The sequence below is a fragment of the Astatotilapia calliptera genome, chromosome 14 (genome assembly GCF_900246225.1).
Source record: "Astatotilapia calliptera chromosome 14, fAstCal1.2, whole genome shotgun sequence".
NCBI lineage: Eukaryota > Metazoa > Chordata > Actinopteri > Cichliformes > Cichlidae > Astatotilapia > Astatotilapia calliptera.
In genome coordinates, this window is record NC_039315.1 from 27,631,695 (window position 1) to 27,652,070 (window position 20,376).

The 20,376-nt window shown below is 41.8% G+C and overlaps 1 protein-coding gene across 1 annotated transcript; it reads right to left on the reverse strand.

The window, feature by feature from the left end:
- Positions 1-1,057: 1,057 nt before the first annotated feature.
- Positions 1,058-18,893, reverse strand: stard10 (StAR related lipid transfer domain containing 10). Its single transcript, XM_026192474.1, has 6 exons — positions 17,950-18,893; positions 10,102-10,249; positions 9,900-10,003; positions 4,616-4,733; positions 3,989-4,041; positions 1,058-2,042 (listed from the first exon to the last, which is right to left on the reverse strand). Exons 1-6 carry the CDS (start codon positions 18,106-18,108, stop codon positions 1,836-1,838), a joined length of 789 nt encoding a protein of 262 aa, XP_026048259.1. The 5' UTR covers positions 18,109-18,893; the 3' UTR covers positions 1,058-1,835.
- Positions 18,894-20,376: the final 1,483 nt, after the last annotated feature.

Genomic DNA, 20,376 nt, shown 5'->3' on the forward strand with positions numbered 1-20,376 from the left:
GGGGTGGCAGTGTGACACATATGCAGAAAACGCACACACAGGGAGACGTTGCCCGCCGTCATGCTGCTTAAACGTCTCCTCCTGCTGCAGAGGCGGGTGGAAGACAATACAGGGATGCCACTGAGACATGCAGTTGTGCACATGCAGCCCTTTCCTCTGACACACACATGCATATAATGTCGATGGCTGTGCCAGAGGCCTCATTAAGACTGCGAGGATGGATGGATGGTCATAAGGGCAAACAGTCAATACAGCTGTATGAAAAACAACACAAAACAAAAGGAGGAGCACAAGCGCTGTTTACACATTGTGTCTCTGACTATTTCTCATATACACTTTCCTCCATCATTCATACTTTATTAGGCAATGCATATGCAGAGGCGGATGTTGTATTAAAAATAAAGGAACAGATAAAGAGGAAGATGCACAAGTAACACGGCCACGGTGTTACATAAAAAGTTCACCGCTTCGCTCCTCTCACTGCGGCACTATGGTTTGCTCAGCTGCTGTGCTAAGAGTAATATCAAGCTCCTTCTTCTGTCATTTAATTAGCTCATCACAAGGACCCACGGTGCATTTTCAGTGTTCTTGCACATGCTTTTACTCCAATCATACGACTGAAAATTGGGGGCGGACACCTTTCAATAAATCAAATCACTTCCTCTGTAACACGCGAGCTCCTGTCACTCTGCGTCTCTTTTTTAGTGCTGAGTCGATTTCAGAGTTGCCATGCCAACAGATTGAGGGGATTCCTAATCCTGATCTGGGCCAGTGAGCGCGCACATACGCTTCAAATATGCAAACGTCACAAACGTGCAGGCTGCGTGACGTGGTGTTTCTCCCCTTCTAATCACGGCACATCGGTTTTGTGTGCACGTCTCCCGGCAGATTGTGTGAATGGGAGCAGAGCCACCAGTTGATTGGGTGGTGATTCTTTAAATTCTTTCAGCATCACTCCAACTATGCAAACCTGCAGGCGACATCAGCCGCCAACCCGAGGCGAGTTCGGCACCAAACAGACACACAAACACAGAGAAAAAAATACTCGGATCACCAGTGAAATTTGAAAACCTCTGTAGGAATCTGTATTTAATCTTGAATTTCTACATACATTCATCCATCTCTGGAACAGAGGATCAGACAGTACGTGTGAGTGTGTGCGTGTATGTAAGATAGACGTGGATGCAGGTTGGGGTGGGTTTTCCAGCTGCCTTCTGCACACCTGCATATTTATCATGTGCTTACAAAATGTGATGGAGGCACATAACATTGGGCCGAAAGACGATGATAGGGGGGAGAGGGTGTACACATGTGAAGGCATTAGTGTAGCATAAATGTGTAATCTTGCGCTGAAGTGTGTGACTGGTGGCTAAAAGAGGGCAGTTTAATTCTAGTAATTCAGTCATATTTTGAATGACAGCAGAAGGCGCACTGTCAGGTTAGTCTGTAAACATTCTGACATGAAATCTTACTGAAAACATATTCAGCTGCAATGACCTGCATAGGCCCCAATTAGAAAACCGACTAGGCTAAAAGTTCTCGAAATTTAGTTTGAGTGAAGCTGTTGTATGTTGTGAGTTTGTGTTCTCACATTGCGCAAGTTAACGTGTGACTGTCCGTCTGCATGAATGCTTACCTATATGTGCATACTGATATGCCTGCATATGCACTATGCATGTACAATATTGATACAAGTACGTGTATGTATGTGTGTATGTTTACACATACTTACAAATAGAACCACATACACATACATGTCATGATGCATGTTACAGGCATTTCTCCATCCCTGCTTGAACGTATGAGTGTGTGTGCTGCTTGTGAATGTGTGTGTGTCAGTCGCTGTCTTCTCTTTCATGGGCCTCAGCCAGGGAGCTCTCATCAATATTCTCCAGGCTCTCTGCCCGCTGGATGCTGAGCTCAGAGAGCGGGATGCTGGGCAATGTAGTCTGTTCTGGGTAAAGCCACGGCTTGAAGGCAGGGTTATGTCTCTGCTTCCACTCTGGATACTTCACACAGGCTTTGCAGATCTTCTTCATGGCCTGGAAAGAACAAACAACAACAAACAACAAAATAAACAACAACAACATGTGATTTATGAGAAATAATGGCAGTGATAGAAAGAAAGTATTTCCAGCAGAAAGCTTGGCCGACACGTATGCTTGATCAATATTCTATAAGGAAGAACAGGCTGAACTCAACAGAGATGAAAAATCCAGAGGACAGAAATAGCACCCATACAAAAATAGAGATGAAGATGGATGAGTGACAGGATAAAGGGAGACAGAAGGGAAGCTGTGAGAGATGGAGGAATCTATAGAGATAAAACATGGGCAAGGGTAAAAAGAGGGAGGAGATCTTGTTCAGAGCCACAAGAACAGAGAGTTTCTTTTTTCCAAATATCAGAACCAAACAAGGGAGCTTCACACATGTCTGATAGTACTTAATGTCAGAAACAACATGCCTGTATGTTTTTTAAGGGTAAAAAACACAGAGCAACGTGTCTCATAAAAAAACAATGGTCCAGGAAGTTACAGCAGCACCCAGTGCATGGCAAGACAATCATCCAGAATATATCTGGATATCTTTGTAGCTGCAGAGACCAAAAAAATGAAAAGCTAAAAAGGCAAAAAGAAGCAATTGTGTATTTATTCAATGTACATCACTCAGCAATTTTTCTTTTAACTATTAGATAATCCTATGATTTGCATATATCTTCTTTGCTGCAACCACTCTCGCTTAAGAGCAGCTGCATGTTTTAATAAAAATATATCTACCAAAAAGGAAAGCAATACTATATAATGTAAGGCCTGCAGTATTTTGACAATGAATTGATTTTGCCTCTGTGCACCATCTCGGTGGATTTCAAATCAAAAATGATGAATCGGATCGGCACTTCAGCAGTATCTGAGAAAAGTGCCGACTTTCAGACTTTCAGCTTTAATTCAAGGTTAGCAAAAGTATTGCATTAACTGTTTCCTTTACTGCCACCACATTCAGCTGCTGCTTGTTGCCACTGAAGAATATCCCACGTCTGTTCTGTAAGGCTTCACAATCCATGCTACTGCTTCTGTCAGCAGTCAAGCACGCCCATGCCATAGCATATCAGTGGTTTGCACCTTGTTGTAAACTCTCTGTATTTACATTGTCCTTGACTTAGTTAGACGTTATGAAGCGGTTTTTCTTAACCATGTTGTTGAGCTGCTCAGTGCATTCCTTCTTTTTAAGAATTCAACAGATTGTTGATTCAGCCACTGGCACGGTTATCTCTTTGGACTTTATTTTGAGAGCCTCAGTGTATAGCAACCAGCCAACACTTGGAAATAAATAGAGGTATTTTATTTGCTTAATTTGTCATGGAATAATGAGAAACAGCCCTCATCTGATCATAAATCTGCTCTTCGGTCAATTGTCTGATTATTTTTGAGGCTTTGAAAATGGAATCATACGTATGAAAGAATAAAAAAAAAAACTGCACTTCAATCATGTCTTGATTGTTGGATTTAAAAGCCCCCGTGCTGGTGTATCAAAGGAAAACTGCAAAAAAAAAAAAAAAGTGTTACTGTCCAAATCCCATATTGATATTCTGACCCTCTCTTAATAGGAATAATTAGATCCATATTTTTTAAAAGCTTTGATAAAATGCAGACTATTGATTAAAGTCACAATGTGAAATGCTTTTTTTGACATATGAATGGAAAGCAAATCTCTAAAAACTCTAAAATGCCTAATGTTTTTATTCACTGTCTTCACTAGATGCCTTCTTTCCCTGATATCATCTCTGAGGAATCCTCCATCACAGCATGCTCTCTAGAGAATCATTGCCCTATTTTAATAAACATATACAGCAGATGCCCTCAGACAAGCAGTAAACTATAAGGTCTGCGTATTTTCTCATGGTGACCGGCACTGTGCTGAGTGGAAGTGCAGATTATCACACAGTCAAACACACTCACAGGATCTTTGTTAATCTGCACATATTACTTACGCATGGAGCAAGGAAGTGGGAAGACTTGTTGACAACCCACTTGGGTAGCGAACCTGTAAAGAGAGTCGGGGTGAGCAAAGCATCATGGGTAAAAGTTGGAGTGTGACAGAGAGTCTGTTTTATTTCATATTACCAGGATCAAAGCAAGGCTTAGTAACTACTCACTGCGCCCGTATGGCTCTCTCTCATACATGCACACAAACACACACATTAGCAACGGATAAATAAAAAGAGTTACACAATCGGCACTTGCTTGTATGTGATCAGCAGTTAGAAAGTGAAGTAAATAGAGAATAAGAGGAGGACATTAAATGCTAGACAAAAAAGCAGAGTGAGGAGTAGTGAGTGAGAGAGCACGCGAGAGAGGTGAGATAGACTATCCTTCATATGGTTGCTATGGTGACACATTTTGACATAAAGGCAGGGCAATGAATAATTCATAGAACGCAGAGTTAAATACCTGGGTGAGTGTTTTGCTCTTCCTGTGTGTGCTCTGTTTGATTTTGTCCTTGTGTGCTGAATACTTTTCTGTGTGTGTGTGTGTGTGTGTGTGTGTGTGTGTGTGTGTGTGTGTGTGTGTGTGTGTGTGTGTGTGTGTGTGTGTGTGAGACTGTGAGTGATAGTTACCTCGTGGATCCACCTGGGCCATGTAAGTGAGGGTACAGTTATTAGGTCCCTGGCTCTGGATCATGTAGCCAGTCTGAATGGAAACTGCACGTACCATGTCCTTTTTAGGTGGGTATTTCTGTGGAAACAGCACAGAGAGGCCAAAGTGTAAACAAACAGGACGAGGACCCCACTAGATTCTTTTTTTTTGTGAGATCTGTAGAAGGCAGAGTAGACATTCAAGAGCTTTGTGCTTTTAAGCTGCTAGTCAAACTGATTTTCAGCTTCATAGTCAGACTTCTGATGCAAATCCAGTCCACACCACTCTGTAAATAAAAAAAGCAAAGCTGCATGCAGCCCACTATTTCCCTTTTAGCTCCTTAGACTCTAACAGTATATCCAAGGTTATTATTAATGATTAGGGAGTCCACTACTGGTTAGTCTGCACTAATTAGGAGAGGGACACTGCAGAGCACTCAAGAAGAACAGACAGCAGCAGTCAGCTAAGACATCTGCTTTATTTTTTCTCTGCTATTTGACTCATATTTTTTGGCTTCTACACTTAACACACTACCTTGTATTGGCAGAAGAAATCTCTGCAATGTGAACTTTTGTAAATCATCTGCAGGTTTCCGGGATACAGAATTCTCATGCTCTGAGCTAATGTAATCTTCTTGATTTTTTTTAGACTTCACTAAATCTGAAACATTAATCACGACTAAGCCATGTGTTCAAAAACACCCAGCACACCAGGAAACTGATCATCTCAGGACTCGAGCACTTGATGAGCAATCAGCTGAACAACAACACGATAATTAAACTTTGGACAAAATTAATCATTTTTAATATATCACTATACGCTCGCCAACCACTTTATGTGGTACACTTCTTCAACTCTTCGTTAATACAAATATCAAATCAGCCAATCACATGGCAGCAAATCAGTGCAATTAGTCATATAGACATAATCAAGACGACCAGCTGAAGTCCAAACTGAGCATCAGAAAGAGAGGTCTGAGTATTTCAGATACTGCTGCTCTGCTGAGATTTTTACCATACAAAACCATCTCTCAGGTTTACAGAGAACGCTGAGCAAAAATGTCATGTTGACGTCAGAGGTCACAGTGAAGTGGTCAGACTGCTTTGAACTGATCAATCAAATAAGCACTGGGTACAACCAAGGTATGCAGAAGAGCGTCTCTGAACTCACAACACATCAAACCTTAACGTAGATGGGATACTACTGCAGAAGACCTCACCAGGGACTATTCCTTTGTGACAGGGTTCTAGAGTGCGACCGATGTGGTTGCACATGAGACATAATTTTTCAGTGGTGCGACTACAAAAAAATCCTACTTCCAAGGTGCGACCAGCCTTTTGAGTAGAACTTCTTTCCCACTTCTTAACTTAACGAACTTTTTCGTTAAGTTAAGGCCTGATCCATCCAAAATTCATAGACAGTGCTCTGACGGAGCCATCAGCCTCTCAGGTTATGTCTAACACTGGTCCGGAGACGGCATCAGGTAATGAGCCACATACGATCGACTTTGAGCCAGAGCCCACTGAAAGTAAAAGGGGGAAAGCGTATACATTTCGAAGAGAGCGGCTTGACCAGTTTCCCTGGCTAAGATCCAGTAAAGCTGACAACATGTTGCACTGCATTTACTGTCGTGAGTGTGGGAAGACTATGGCCGGCAGTACCGCATTTGTGACAGGTGCTAATACGTTTCGAATTGAAACGCTGAAAAAGCACAGTGTATATAGAAAACACATTATATGCAGCAATAAATGCACTGCCAAAGTGTCCCCTCTCCCCACTGCCTTTCAGTGGGAGTGAAGAGAGGGGACTGCCGCTCTGATGACTTGTGTGCAGGCAGCAGCAAACAGGTCATCAGAAGAGGCCAAGATGATGATTAAGTTTAACATCGCCAACAATATTGCCAAAGAAGAAGTTCCGTTCACTAAGTTCAAGTCCGAAATAATTCTTCACAAGAAAAATGGCTTGAACGTAAACTCCACATACAGTAATGATGTCACATGTGCCCAGTTTATAGGTGTCATCCCAGACACATTGAAAAAAAAAAAGTGAAAAAATGAAAAAGGCCAAGTTACATGAGTTGGTCATCTGAGAGGCATGTGACTGCAATGGAGGATAGTCCATAAGATATCAAGCTGTTCGGATGTTCAGATTTTGAGATGTTCAGTTTGAAGCCTTTGAGGCACTTTTAATTTAGAGGGGTTTTTTTATTCAGTTATCTTGAGATGTTTTAAATTTAAATTTCAGCTTAGCTCAGCACTTTAAGCACAAGCACTTTTTCAGTAACTTATCTTTCTTATAGAAATGCGCTCCAAATAAAGAACTTTGTGTTGACAAGATTGTTAGTTAATCATTTACAAATCAATATTGTCTGCATGGACAGCACTTTTTTTTTTTTTAGTGAACATGTAAAACTGCGGTGTTAAGCGATGTGGTTGAATAATTTGGATGCACCTAACGTTTGTGCTGGTACACCTAAGAAAAAAAGTTAGGCGCACCAGTGCAACCGTGGCAACCGTGGCTGCTTGCAGCAGGATAAAATACAAATACATGTCAAACAGGTTTCTTGAACATGACAATGAGTTCACTGTGCTCAAATGAAGAATTATGGCAGTTCTGCAAGCAAAAGTGGTTCCCCCAGAGTAGCAAAGTGTAACTAATGTAGTGGCCAGTGAGCGTATAATTAATCTCTATGCCAATATTCACACGGTAAATCAAATCTGGTTCAATTCAAGCTAAATATTATGAAGTGAACTATAATGCAAAATACTATGTCCTCGTGATGGAGACAGATGACAGGGATCACATGAGTCCTTAATTAGCTGCTGGGCACAAAGGATATAGTTACAATGAGAATGAGTCAGTGGATCAGTACTGTTGTGTCTGGATCTGTAACTCCACTGTGGAAAAAAAAAATGGCTCAGCAAACAAAGCAGTCATTAGAAGCCATTAGAAGTTATTAAGCCTTTGCCATTATAAATATTTGCATAGGGTTTTCATGCAAATACATATCGGACTCTATAGCACTCAACACAATGGTACGCTTAACAGCAGCGCTAACCATAGTTACATGACAGATGGATTGCAAAAGCAGACTGTTAAAAAGCCTCGGAAATGTATGATTAAAGAACTGAAAATAATTCATGGCTCCTGTTATGATTGGTGAAAAAGCTGAACAGCGATTGTAGGATAAGAAACAGCATAAGTGAACCATGTCCCGCTGATGGATGCGCCAACACGCCACTCATAAGTTTCCCCTGAAGCCAAACTCCAGGAAGTTGAGCTCTCGAGTTTTTCCCATTATCAAGATCAGCCTTGGCTAACCACACACGTAAACCGACACACAATTTGTTGTGTTCAGAAGTTCAAATTGATGCAGGAATGCGGAAGGCGGGGTGGAAGTCAACAGCTCACGGTCATATGAGAGGCCTTATCCTTCTGCAAACACTGTACTGGTGAGCAAAAGTTAGAATGAAAAGCAGAGAGGAGACAAAAGAGTGAACAAGGACACCAGAGGACAGACAAAAGGAATAAAGACAAAAGACATGGAAACCCATGATACACACAAAAGGCTGACGGACACGAAGACAATGAGAGCGACATCGCTGAAAGTGTTGAATTGTTGTTTTACTTTGTTTCACCTTCTCAAGGATTTGCTTCTTTTTCTTAGTCTTTTTAAGTTTTCTACACATTTTACAAGCCAGTCAATCAGATAAACCAGAAAACAAGTGGCAGGTTAATGAATGCAGGACACAACTAGCAACAGGTGATCAGTACAAACAGATATAAAGCCAACGAAAAGCTGAGGTTTCAGGCCAAACTGAAAGTTACTCACATCCTCTTAGTGTGCTCGAATCAACTGATGGTTTTTACAGCTTTATAGTATCTAGATTATTCAAGTGCATTCAAAGGCATGCTCGGAAAAGCTGAGCTTAAAACACAATATGTTCTTCTATCATCTATCATTGTTTCAGGTGAAAGCATCAGGGGCAGACAATATGATAGAGCATGGTCTTTGGAAAGGTGCTAAGCTAAACTGTTGCTGTGTAAGTAAAGAGAGCAATAGAGCGTGTGGTAGGGGAAGTACTTCTGGAGACTGGATCGCGTTCCTGTTTTCTGAGCTGAGCAACTTCCAGCAACATGGCACTGGGATGCATTTTATGAAGTCTGCAAGCAGACAGAAAGGCTTTTAGGAAAGTAGGTGTCATGTTTTTGTTTTTTTGAACACAAAAATGAAATACAACAGTTGTTGCAGGTACTTGTTCATGTGAAAATCAGCAGGAAGCGCGTGTTATCAACCTCTCTGGGACCGACTGCAGTCAGATTATTTTGTGCTCTAAATTAAGCCTCCATTTTCCCGGATAGATTTCATACTCAGTGGCAGACAAAGCTACGCTGTGAAAGTGCAGCTCATAAGGAACCAATTTAAATGCAGAAAACTTGTCTATTGCTACTTTAAATCACCGACACAGAGCAGTGAAATGTTCCCTTAGAAAAAAAAACGGGACCTGTTCAACTTGCTAAAGAGGATCACTTCATTTCAGCTCGCCAATATAAAGCACTGTGCAAAAGCCTCAAGTCACTCCTCATTTCAGAGGTTTTTATTTGGCTGCTTTTTCACTCATCAGTTCAATCCTTGTACCTGACCATTTTTGGAGGAATGGTTCTTTTTGTTGTTGTTTATTGAGCCACTTAACACTTATTGAGCCTATAAATCACTCACATAACTCAAGGGATGACCCTGTATTGTGTCTACTCATAACAAGAAGAAAAAAAGAAAAAGAAGAGCTTTGAACTTCCTTAAAGAAAGCCTGAGGAGCTATTCCTCAGAGCTGCTTAAAGAAATTGAAAGAAAGCTCGCGTACAAGAGTTCAGGCTGTGTGGAAGAATTAAAGCGGTTCTAAATATTGATGTTCACGCTCATTAGAACACTACAAACTCTGCTTTCGCCTTATACACTTTATTTCTGTCAATAGAAAATTGTACTTAGGAGTCAGTATAATCTTTTAATAATATAAGTTTGCATATGATAGAATACCTCTTTATGACTCAGACTGTTGTTTATAGTTCACTGTGACCCGTTATGCAGGGAAGGAGCAGTACCTGCTAGATAAGAGCTTAACAAGCCGTTTCACTTCGTGCCAGGTAGAGAAGCCTCTCCTGGCACACGCACACAATGCGAGATGACTCAAGACTTTTGCACAGCAGTATTCACCCAGTTCATACTGAGATATGTTCCCATTAGCATTCCTTTTTATCTTTACTTACGGCATGTTTGATAGAGTAGTTCATGATGATGTAATCTTTTCCTATTGGCAGCCAGGAGCGGAGCGTGATGACGTCACGGTTCCGAAGGGGCTTTGGGCACTTCCCTGTAAACAAACAAGAGAAGTCAGGTGAACAAAACATCACAGAACAATCTGTACCTGAAGGCAATTTACATGCGTTTACATGCGATGGTGCAACATACATGAGTAGTAACCAACGTCCGCATTGACCGTAAGCTTCCCAATATCGAAGGTCTCAATGACATTTGTGTCCCACTTCTTTCTGTATTCAATGTCATGGAGAACGTCATACATGGTCTCAGCTGACACATCCTTGCACAACATCCGACACTGAGAGAGGAAGAAGGACAGAAAGAGAAACAGAGGCTTCAATTTTAGGCAACAAAGGTAAATCCACAATGATATTACAGATATGAGTCACACACAAAGTTCCACACAGCTTATTCAAACTGTATTTAAAATACATAACTCTATGGCACCAGTATTGTACTTCTTTGAATTCATCGCTCTGGGTCTAATGCAAACTATGAGGTAGGAAAATCCATTAGAGTTTAATGAAGCTGCTCAGCATAAATTCAAAGTGAAGTAGTATGCCACTGTTGAGGAGAGCTCAGGCCTAGTGATGCCAAGAAAGGTAAGTGAGACACAAAAATAAAAAGCCAGTGAACACATCACAGACTCAAATACCTGGAAATTAAACATATGCACATATGCACACACTCACTGCACCCATGTGGACCCCACACGTGAAAGAAACACGAATGGCAACTGATGTGTAAATGATTAGACATCAGATGGTTGGAGAGCGTCAGTATTGGAGAGCAGAAATGGGAACTGTGTGTGTGTGTGTGTGTGTGTGTGTGTGTGTGTGTGTGTGTGTGCAGACAGGCCACTGACCATAGATGAGTCATTACCGAGACCCAAGCTCTTAAATGGAAAACACATTCACCACAAGACAGAGATGGAGAGACTTATGTCAAAGGGTTGTTGCTTTTTTTCAAGAGTGTAGCAGTAGCAAGAGCTCTGAATGCCACCTTTTTTCAAATCTTTTTGTGGTTCTGTCTGAAACAAATGACGTGTGAAGTCACGTGTGCACTAGAGCACCAGCTTTTAGACTAAAACAACCTTCCTCATATCAGTTATGCTGTGCACACTGAATAGAAGTGTAAAACTTACGTTATGCTACAGAAAGACCATCTGCAGGTAGAGCTGCTTTTTCCTGATGGTTTCTCTCGTTTTCTGTTGTGCATATTCCTTTCAGACGTTTCATGTCGATAGCTAAGACTGACTTACAAAAACTAGGAAGTTTTTATTGCACTTAAAGCAACGTAACACATTGCTGTCACCTCAAGGAGGCTGCTGGTGGTTAGTGGAGTCTGTTTGCTTCTTTGCTTCACTTCATGTCTACCCCAGAGGGGAGACACACAGTGAGTTAATGAGCAGGAAAACAGCAGTAGAGAGTCTAGCTAAAATGAAACAACTGCACATAAATGCACGGCTTCGGCGGAGGAGGTAAAGTTGGTCATCTACTAATCAGAACATCAGTAGTTTAATCTCCAGCTTCTCTAGTTTGCATGCCCGAGTATCCTCGGGCAAGATACTGAACAACGGGTTGTCTCCAATGCGTCCATTGTGTGTGAATGACTAAAAGCACTTAGGTATTGAAAACGGTGCTTGTATGACTGGGTTTGTAGTACGAATGTGTTTTGAGAGTTATATATATAAGTACCAGTCCACAAACCTATTAAATAATATATTGTGGTGACACATTGGTTCAATGGTTCGATGTGTTTTGTCTGAAACAAAGAACGTTGTTCCTCTGTGAGAAAGAAGGTCATAGGTTAAAATCCACATGCAAACTCCACACAAGAGTTTGTGTTCTCCCCGTGTCTGTGTGGGTTCTCTCCTGGTTCCCCAGGTTCCTCCAACAGTCCAAAGACATCAATATTAGGTTCTTAAGTGATTCTAAACTGGCTGTAGAAGTGAATGATTTTCAGTTTCTATGTGTTAGCCCTGCAACAGACTGGCAACCTGTTCAAGTTATAGGCTATAATGGATGGATGAATGGATGGAGCCCCGTACAAGTTATAGGCAAAAAAACTAGGAGTGGTGCTTCCATTAATACCACAGCTGGTTGATTGTTTGCATAGCATGTCACAGCTTATTAATGAAACCATAGAGACTCCTGGCTATGTTTGGCATAGACGGCAATACACTCAAGGTAAGCCCTTGAGTAACAGTGTTGCCAAAGTTACAATTGCCAGGAGAAACTAGTCTCAATAATAACAAGGTGAAAGGCAAGTGGTAGAGGCATGTCGAGTTATAAAGCATAAGAGACACAAAGGCAATGAGGGAAAAAAGAACCCAGCACTTGATTGAGAGCAAATTAGAAAGAAATGGACCAAGGTAAGTTGTCTGCCCCAGATAAATTTTAACTCCTGTTATAAATCAGTCCAGACAGTTAAAAGCTCCGCCTAGCCTATCTTCCATCACTGCTTCCCTTCAGGCTTCATTTAGGAAAATCATCATAGACTGTATCCCACATTTGTCTGTAAACCTGTTTTAAACTCGAGGTCTCCTCTTATAACTATTTGAAATTCAAAATGGTCCGCACTGGTCTGATACATGGACAAGTCACCAGGCCCAACAAAGAAAAACAGACATTCATACATAAAGCCAGGTTAGAATCACTAATTACATGCATTTGGACTGTGGGAGGAGGCCATAGTGCTCAGAGAGAAACCACACTGGCACAGGAATAACATTCAAATGCCACACAGAAGCCCAGAGCGTCTTGACTGAGAGGCAATGATGCTTATTGCTCTGTTGGAAGCGTCATGAGGATATCTTTTAATTACATGTGCACACAACCTGGCAGGTGTATATCATTAGAGTTTTTCCATCAACTAAAATATTGGTGAGTTGCAATTTTTACTCCTAGAGGACAAGTCAGGGAATTAAGACATACTTTTGGAAAGTTACCATCAAATTTTGCCAATTATTTTGGCACACAACCCACTTGCTCGAAAATGTTTGTTTACCAGCTCCAGATTGGAGCCTTTATAGCTTTATATTTCATATTTCTGTATAGTTTTCATATTTAGATCCTGTTCATAGCCCGTACATAGTTTGTACACTCACTACAGCCTGTACATACTTATAGTTATAGCATATTCATAACATACCTTCATACCGTGTACATTGCAACATACCAATAATAGACCCATATTTAGTACCCTCATACATATAACGGACCCATTTCTGTAATATATCTATATATCTATATTATTGCTAATATATATTTTGTAATATATCTATATTGTGGCTAAAGCACTTTCTGGATGGATGCAAACTGCTTTTCGTTGCCTTGTACTTGTGACATGTGCAATGACAATAAAGTTGAATTCTATTATAATCCTATTCTATCAGCTTTAGCTGTAGCTCTCACACAGGAACACAGTCTCACACGACTCCACAACAGTCACACTGTGCAACAAAGGAAACTGTAAATGCTAAATTGTAATGACATTCCTAGAAACAGAACCCTCGGTGAGATCGAGGAAATGCAGACTGAGTGCAGAGAGCAGGTCAATCCAGACTGAAAGCTGATGAAATAGAAAAAAACAAACAAAAAAACCCCAGGAAGGTTGTGCAAGCACATTAGTGTTACTATTGTAACCTTATTGTTAGCCTAATCAAGAAATAAGTCATTTCATACTTCACATGAGTGGCAGATTGCTAGTTCACTTAAGCAACAAACGGCAAGCAAAGTTCAGAAGAACTGAGGAAAAATAGCACCTAGCTGTGTTTCGCAAAGAGCACAAAAAACGCTCTTCAGCTAAAGTAGTGGGTGTGTCACTGGACAAGTAGATCCCAACCAATTGGATATTCACTATCAGTATCCGTATTTATCCACTGGTTTGTCCACCAGAGGACACTCTGCAACTTCTTTGTTGGATCAACTAGACCAGTTTCTCAAACTCCAGTCTTCGAGGGCCGCTGTCCTGAGTCAACTTCTATAGAGTGTTGCTAATGACCTACTAATTGTATTCAGATGTGTTACAACAGGGACACATGGCAAAGTTTCAGGACAGCCGCCCTCGAGGACTGGAGTTTGAGACCTCTGAACTAGAGGGTAAAAAAAGTAAAAAATAAATAACTAAAAAACATTTTGTGTGTCAAAAAACAAGCTCTGACATTAAAATCCTGCTTGTAACCATAGCAATAATCCTCTATATATCACAGCATGACACTCTGAAAGATAATGTCCTATTTATGGTGTATTGCTGTTCGAACCATTTTTATTTTAAACGCATTAAATCAACTCGTGAGTGAGATGTTTTACACTGCATCACTACTCACAAGGATATGAACTAATTTTCCAAGAGGGAAGTCTGTCACATTACAAGGCACATCTTAATGCCTGTAAACGTAATTAGGGACTGTAAAGTCATCTGTTATCGCTGTCTGAAAGACAATAGTTAAAACCCCTTATGAGTATTCTGTTGTTGTATTCAAGATTAGTGAGATAGATTATGTAGGCACAATGCAATTCTGATTTATTTTAACAGTGTAGTCAAGGAGGCATTACACATTTATTACCAAAATAAAAACTAGACAAAAGACAAACGCCTCCTTTCCACCGGTTTGGTGCTGGAACCGAGTCGGTGCAGGTCACAAAAGACCAGAGAGAATAACAGATGTCTTGTGTCCACAGGCAAACTGAAACAGGAGTAGCAGGAAGAAGGAAAAACAAAATGAAAAGTCAAAGGGGGAAAGCTGCAGGGAGCAAGACATTCAGCACAGAATGAAGACATACAGCCAGCTACGTACACGTGTGTGTAATTCTATTACAAACTAATTCAGTAAACTCGATAGATGAAGCAAAGAGCGCAGGATAGAGGGGGTGAAACAGAGTTCAGAAAGATAAAATAGACATGGCGGAGACAAGTAGGCATAGGTGGACAAACAATAGGTGTGTGCAGATGGCAGTCTTTTCAGTATGTTTGTCCACAGGGTCCCCTCTCTGCCTACTCATAACACCCAGTGACCTGCGATCCCTGCACATCCAGCCCACTCCCTCTACTTTTCCTTCTCTCTCTTATTCCCTGTCCCACCCACTCTTCTTCTCTTCTTGCCACCCTCTCCCTCTCCTCTTCTAATCTGTCATCTCCCATCATTTGTTCCTCTGGGTGCTGATACATGAAAGTAAATTTGAAAAAAAAAAAAGAAGAAGAAGAAGAAGAATAAAAACAGAAGGGGAGTGACTCAGAGCTGGGCTTCCCTCTTCCTCAGCACGAGAGAAGGCAAACCCTGGGAGTATGTTTGTGTGTCTCTGTGAGTGTGTGTCGATGTAGGCAGGAGGATGACCCATTCACAGTAAATAAAAACTACCCACATTTTAATGCCCACACACTGAGTGTTGTATGTGAAGTCGCGTGCTGATCGATGATATTAAATTGCTGGTTAGAATGAGCACAGGCATGACTGAACTGTGAGGTGATCACTGATTAATATGGTAGGGGCAATGATGACGATGATGATGAGGCTAATGATAATCGGGGCACTAATGATGATGATCGCCAGCCTGTTCCCCTTCTCTCACTCAAATGGGCATATATCTATCTTTGTTGCTTTTTAAAGCTACACACAAGACAGGCAGAGAGCTTATATTAGAGATGCACTATAAACAGAACAGCTGTAAGTACCACACTGACTCACAACTGCATTTGTAATGACATAATTGTATATACAGTACATTTGCAGGGTGGAAGATTGGGTATGTGAGAGTGAAACAAAAGGGGAGATGAGACAGTGGTGCACAATGCAAAACCCCCAGCTTTTGTCATATTTACATAAAGATAAAGTGCCAACTACAGATAGAAGCCCCACCCAAACTTCAAACATGTGTGCGTGCACTTTCCACTTCTCGCTGTTTGCAGTCTGCAACTGTCAAGATAAAACACACCTGCCTGATGTCAGGGAGAAACGCCTGAATAAGCAGATCCCTACCCTCTGCACACAGGATATACCCTGAGGAATTACGCAGGAGAATGAGGCGGCTTTATAGGCTCTTGATTGGCCTGTACACTACACACACACAAACACACAAACACAAAGAAGCTTGCTAATAGGTAAGAAGATGGATAGAGGGGGCTGGGAAAAGCCCTGTGCTTTTGCAGCTCCTGCACATGTTGATAACACCTCTATGTACACACGCACATATGCACACAAGCTAACAAGACTTTATTTAACAAAGTAAACACCGAGTGGCTCGCTGACTCTCTTCAGTCCTGGATACAATAGCAGGACACACACATATAAAGCGGAGGATGGGTTTTATTTGTATTGTTCTATATGTAGTCAGTTCTGGTCAGATTAGCAAGCTGGAAGGGTTAAAAAGTGGAAAGGACCTTCCTGAGATTTCGGGCCGTGAGGCCAAACATTTCTGTGTGTGTGTGTGTGTGTGTGTGTGTGTGTGTGTGTGTGTGTGTCAGACAGTGAAAATGCTAAAAGAGGTTTTTAAGCCTGATAAGCACTAAATTAACAGTCAGTCAGGTCTCCTGGCAGCATCTGCAGCTCTAAGATGAAGTAACAGTACGCACTGGCAAAGCTGTGGGCTCCAAGTGAAAGTGTGAATTTTCAATTTCTTTATTTACAGTTTACACTTGGGTGCAGGTCTCAATCAAACTGCTCCCTGCTAGCTTCTACTAAACTTCTACTTTCGAGCTTGAATGTGTGGAAATACAATCATTTGCTGAAGAGAGAACTGGGTGTTTTGCCACAAGTGTGCTGTGAGAACACTGTTTAAATTAATTCCCCCCCTTCTCTGATTCCCACAACATAAACAAAGCATTATTAACGACTGCGGTCAGTCATTGTTAGACTCGGGTACACGGCAGATTCTCAGAGGCCGTCCTAATAATGCCTCCACGTCAACTCCCAGGACAAACGCTCACACTTGACGAAAACTGCCACGTCTGCTGTTTGAGCTGATAACAGAGTTTGCTCACAGTTTCACATGGAGCTCACGTTACCTTACCTAAACAACTAACCAGGAACCACTAGATTTTTCCACCTGGGGCACAGTGTCCTATTAATGTAAACCGATCCTCTTCAGAGGACTGGAGGGCGATTTAGTTAAATGAGAATTACACACACAAAACACACAAAAGGTGATCAGAAAGACTGACAATGGATTTAGAAGCAGCAAGCAGCTCACACTGAAGGTAATTATTGAACCGATGGCCAAACAAACTGATCAATCCTGTCTGTTTGCCCATGACCTAACCGACTGCTCTCCTACTATTGTCAGCAGCTCTATTTGAGCGTGCGCTTTTGCAGACTTCCATTTGTTTTGAATGGATGTCAAACTGTGTAGACTCAGCACTCTACATAATACGCTTTTGCACAGTGGCTTGAAAATAGTTTCGCTGGCAAAAGGCGACATGTCTCCAGAGAACTAAGCCTGCCTCCTGAGATTTCATCCAGCTCTCACTTCTCTTTAGTGCAGGACTTTTGTTTGTTTGTTTGTTTGTTTGTTTACTGTGGGCATCAGGCATCAATTCAATCCATTACCTAAAACAGGATGTGGTTACTACAATGCATTTTTTAAAAAAAGTTCTTGTCTTTACCTCCAAGCCCTCTACCCAGACTGCTACAGTCATATTGGGCCATTTATTAAAACTGATTTGCTTACTGGCTTTACAAGGAGCAACACAGAGAGTGCTTTCTCATTTCAAATGTGTTTCTGGGATGTTTGGAGAGCGAAGCTGCAATAAGAGAACGCAGCAGAGAGCAATGCTTAAAGGACGTCAGCAACTTAAATCATATGGGAATTTAGATGGGAGCACTTCCCTGCCAACTGGATTATGCAGCAGGGTTTTCTATCGCTCCCCTTCCCCTCTGTCTTTGTACTGTTGCCACATGACCACATCCACACCACTTTCCATTATTCCCCACCAGTACCTGATGCCCAATAGAAGCGCACAAAAAGTTCTATTCATACCTGTGTGGTTAAATTGTCTCACCTTAATTTTGTGGATGGACTTCCCCTCCTCCAGAGACTGGGCCCACACAGTGACGACCCCTTTGTTGTAGGTCATATTCCAGCCCTCTTCGCACAGACATTCGGCCTTGAAGCTGGCAAACGCCTGGTCGTCCGGGATTGTCACAGTCTGTCCAGACATGGCTTCTTGTTACCGCGAGGAGTTGATAGGAGAGCGAGGGATGTGGTGGGATGCGTGGGGATGAGGACTACAGAGGAGACACGGTGAGCTTGGGAAGCCGGGAGTCGAGTTTCTCTCCTCTTCTTCTTCTGTGGGAATAACTTGTCTAATTCAATTTCCTCCTTGCAACAAGCTTTTGTAGCCGGCTGCAGCGCGTCTTGTGATGGTCTGCGCGCGTGCTTGTGTGTGTGAGTCTGTGTGCGCGCGCTTTCAGGGTCCAATAACCGCAATCCACCCTGCACAAACTAATGTAGCAGAGGTGCAGGCAGAGAGAACAGGTGAGCTGGAAACAGCTGGGGAGGGGGAAAGGCAAAGAAGTGCGTAAAATGAGATGGGCGGATCAGATCAGAGCTCTGAGCCGCGGTTTAATAAGTTTCTGTCCGCTCCAGCAGCCCTCTCAAACAGCCGCTCTTCAAGCAAACCATATGTTTCTGTGTTTCCGCCTGTCACTCCCCGTTTCTGTCTCTTACCTTCTGCTTCCACCTCCCCTCTCTTGCCCTCTGCGCGTCTCTACGCCTCTCTCTCTCTCTCTCTCTCTCTCTCTCAGTTGTTGTTTTTTAAGGGTTTATAACAAGCTGATTTCCAGAACATCTCCATCGCTGCGTCGCCGCTGTGGCAGGTGGTAAAGGGGATGCGGTGAGAAATATGAGGAAGAGGAGGAGGAGGAGAGGTTGGGCGGTGGGAGGAGGAGGAGAGTCGGACTGCACAGGCAGGAGACCAGCCACAGCCACCGTGAAAGCTCCTCCCTTTGTTGCCTTCAGCTGCTGCTCGTAAAGCTCACAGCTCTGCATTATTTTAACGGGAAGACTACAAAGGCAAGAAAGATATTTACGCCTCTGAGTATAAATTACAAACAAATACTTTGAAAATGTTTTTGCATAACGGTTAAACTGGTCCAGGAAACAAACAAAGCATAAGACAAAGAAAAACGGCGATCAAAGCCTAAAGCTTTGATTTGTGGCATTTTTCATTAAACAAACTCTGCTTAAATGGAAATTTAGTAACTACAAATGCATTTTATTACTGATTTTCTGGTATGTCTTATAGGCAGAGCTGCAGACTTAATCAGACCATCGAAGTCATTTTAATCTATAAGTTATCATCTGTAATAAATATGTCATATTCCGTAACACACCAGCTGATTTGGTAAAATGGGGAAATGAAGGAAAACAGAACTCCGTGAACAGCACTTTGTGGAAACTGTATTTGCTTTTTAGCCACATCTGTGTTTGATATCAAATACTAAGCAGACTGTACAGGCTGACCAGGGCGACCAGACCCCAACAAACTAGCACTGTGGTGCAAAGTGTTCCTTTACAGTCCGGGGTTATCTTGTCCTTCATATATTTAAATGAAACGTTTCCAAATCAAGTAAATATGAGAATAATAACAGGAAGCTGAATTTTGTTCCCTATATGATTTCATGCATTAGTCTTTATACACACACACACACACACACACACACACACACACACACACACACACACACACACACACACACACACACACACACACAGTCACTTCACACCGCATTGAAATGGAAAAAACTATCGACTTCCCACCATGTACACCACCATGTTGACTTGTGACTTTCTGGTAACTTGTAACTTTCACTGGACAGCCGAGCCGTCGCTTGACTGCAATATTGCATTAGTTAAAAGCCAGCCATGTCCTGCAGAGCCAGTCAAAATGTGGAACATTGTCTCAAGATGTTGGAAAGGACGACGAGGAATAAAAAAGGCCAAGTTATTACCTTGTGTTATTACCTCATGAAGGTTGTTTCTCCCTCTTTTTAAAATTACTACAGTATTTGAATGCAATCAGCGTTATCGCGTCACACTTTTTTTGAAAACTACGGTTCACGAAACAGCGGGAGCGCGCATGGCAGTTTTGGCTGACGTGTTACGTAGCGGGGAATTTTCACCTGACAGCTGTGCACGTTAAAAGGGTCTTTACGAACACGGACTGAAATAACAGGGTTAAACGTCCAATCGTGTGTAGTTTTCAGAGTGTTTTCAGAGATATACTTGCTTTTTTCAGCCTTTATCTCTCTGATTTTCTCTTTCATTCTTCTTTCTTTTGTTACAGGGTGTAAGTCCATTACTGTCCTCTTCCAGTTTGATCTGTGGGTGTTTTGAGATATTTTGAGACAATAAATAACGTTAACCTCGTTTTTTTTTCTATGTTCTGCTTTCCGTCTTTCACTCTGCCTTGCTCTAGATGGCTGAA